A 2,685-nucleotide genomic window follows, 5' to 3' on the forward strand; every position below is an offset into this window, starting at 1 on the left:
GAATTCGGACCAAACCACTTTTGTACATCACCCGGTCTTCCCCGATCTTCCGTATCTCTTCCCTGGTCTGGAGTTCGGTCTCATGGCCAGATAGAAGGCGTTGCTTGTTCATCCTTATTGGTCTTCTTTTTGCACAGGCTGTAGAATGGACAGAAAGGTTTGGTGAGGTAAGCTTAGGTTACTAGTGAGGTTAGGTCAGGTTAGGTTAGGTTGCGTTAGTGAGGTTAGGTCAGGTTAGGTTAGGTTGCGTTAGTGAGGTTAGGTCAGGTTAGGTTAGGTTGCGTTAGTGAGGTTAGGTCAGGTTAGGTTAGGTTGCGTTAGTGAGGTTAGGTCAGGTTAGGTTAGGTTGCGTTAGTGAGGTTAGGTTAGGTTAGGTTAGATTGCGTTAGTGAGGTTAGGTCAGGTTAGGTTAGGTTAGGTTGTTAGGTTAGGTCAGGTTAGCTTAGGTGAGGTTAGATTAAATTGTTAGTGAGGTTAGGTTAAATTAGCTTAGGTGAGGATAGATTAGGTTGCGTTAGTGAGGTTAGGTCAGATTAGGTTGTGTTAGTGGGTTAGGTGATGTTAGATTAGGTTAGGTTAGGACAAGTTAGGTTAGATTGTGTTAGTGAGGTTAAGTCAGGTTAGATTACGTTAGGTTAGGTGAGGTTAGGCTAGGTTGCGTTAATGAGGTTAGGTATGATAATAATAGCACATCTACTGGCTACTACTACTACTATTACTATTACTACTACGAGGAGGAGGAGAAGGAGGAGGAGGAGGAGGAGGAGGAGGAGGAGGAGGAGGAGGAGGAGGGGGGTTAATAATACAAATACTAATACTAATACTAATACTAATACTAATAATAACTAATAATAATCTATCTATATACCTAGGCTGCTTCCCCCAAGGATAGGGAGGTAGCGAAGACAGGACGACACACTCACAATTTACTCATCCATTCAAACACATTCATTCGCATCTAAGCCCCAAAGGGGAGAAGGGACAGATCCTCACCGCACCACACCGCACGAGGGTTAACTGCGCAGTGCAATCAGTGACAAACGCAAACAGGGCCCGACAGCAGAGCTTTGTTTACCCCTGCTACATCATAATAAGCTCATCCCCTTACCCACACCTGACCTGATCAGCTGATCAGACAAATGCGGGAGAATATCCCCTCAGGGCTGCGTCATCATTTATTCATTCACAATTTTTCTCCATTCATTTCTATCACACACAACCACTCTTCCTTGCTTTACAGATATCCCTCTCGCATCCAGTGCTCTCTTCACATTGTCCATCCATCCTATTCGTGGTCTTCCTCTCAGTCTTACACTTTTCACATCAGATCTAGTCATCTTTTTCACCCATCACTCATTATCCATTCTCTCCATATGCCCAAATCATCGCAACACCCTCTGCTGAACTCGATCAGCCATCTCCCGTACAACTCCAGTTCTCCTTCACACTTCATAATTTCTCACTCGATCCATACGCGTCACTCCACACTTAATCCTCAAACACCTCATCTCCATTACATTCAAACTTTTCCTCACTACTACACCCAGATTCCATGTTTCAGCCCCATATAATGCAGTTGGTACCACAACACCCTCATACAGCCTTCTCTTTACATTCATTCTAAGCGAATGATATCTAAACACTTTTTTTTCATTCCTGTCAGCACCTTTCCTACCTCATTCATTCTAAACTTCACTTCTGCATCTATTCTTCCATCCACAACAACATGTGACCCTAAATACTTAAAACACTCTACCTCCTCAAGCAACTCACCATTCAAAATTATATTCATCTTCCTACTATCTACCAACCTCGTACACTGCATCACTTTACTCTTATTCTCATTTACTTTCAATTTCCTCCTTTCACACACCCTTCCAAACTCCTCTACCAGCTGTCTCAATCTCTCCTCTTAATCAGCCACCACTGCAGTATCATCTGCAAACAGCAGCTGCTTCAGATTCCACTCTCTACCATCAACATTTACCAGACTCAGACCTCCACCTAGCACTCCTGCATTCATCTCCCTTACAGCACCATTCATATAAATATTAAACAACCAAGGCGGCATTACACATCCTTGCCGCAGCCCCACTCTCACAGGAAACCAAGCACTCGCAGCATTTCCCACTCTTACACACTCTTTACTATGTACATAAAAACTTTTCACTCCTTTTAATAACCTACCAAGAACTCCATGCAATCTTAAAACAGTCCACAAAGCCTTTCTATCAATTCTACCAAATGCTTTCTCTAAATCCATGAACGCCCAAAACACGTCCTTACCTTTCGCTAAACACTTTTCACACACCTGTCTCAGAGCAAACACCTGATTCAAGCATCCCCTCCCTCTCCTAAAGCCACGCTGCTCATCACCAATCACTCCCTCTTTACCCACTCTAACTTTCTTAATTAACACTCTGCCATACACCTTAACTACAACACTAAAGAGACTTATACCCCTGAAGCTAGTACATTCATACTTATCACCCTTACCTTTATACAACGGGACCACACAAGCACTTGCCCAGTCAATTGGCACCATACCTTTCACAAAGCACACATTCAACAATGTTACTAACCAGTCAACAATAGTCGCTCCACCACCTTTCAGGCATTCCACAGCACACCAATCCACACCTGCAGCGTTCTCTGTTTTCATCTCCTTCACTGCCTCCTGCACTT

General features: G+C 43.6%; 1 protein-coding gene across 1 annotated transcript in view; it reads right to left on the reverse strand.

The window, feature by feature from the left end:
* The window catches only part of LOC145391435 (sulfotransferase 1C4-like), an 11,505-nt gene extending 11,393 nt beyond the window's left edge, over window positions 1–112 (reverse strand). Inside the window, exon 1 of the mRNA XM_080266048.1 lies at window positions 1–112. This exon is cut by the window's left edge and continues 65 nt beyond it. Coding sequence (XP_080122174.1) covers window positions 1–112 — 112 coding nt within the window.
* Window positions 113–2,685: the final 2,573 nt, after the last annotated feature.

Source organism: Coenobita brevimanus, chromosome 18 (genome assembly GCF_032717465.1).
Source record: "Coenobita brevimanus isolate Jiangsu-jjx chromosome 18, ASM3271746v2, whole genome shotgun sequence".
NCBI classification, from domain to species: domain Eukaryota; kingdom Metazoa; phylum Arthropoda; class Malacostraca; order Decapoda; family Coenobitidae; genus Coenobita; species Coenobita brevimanus.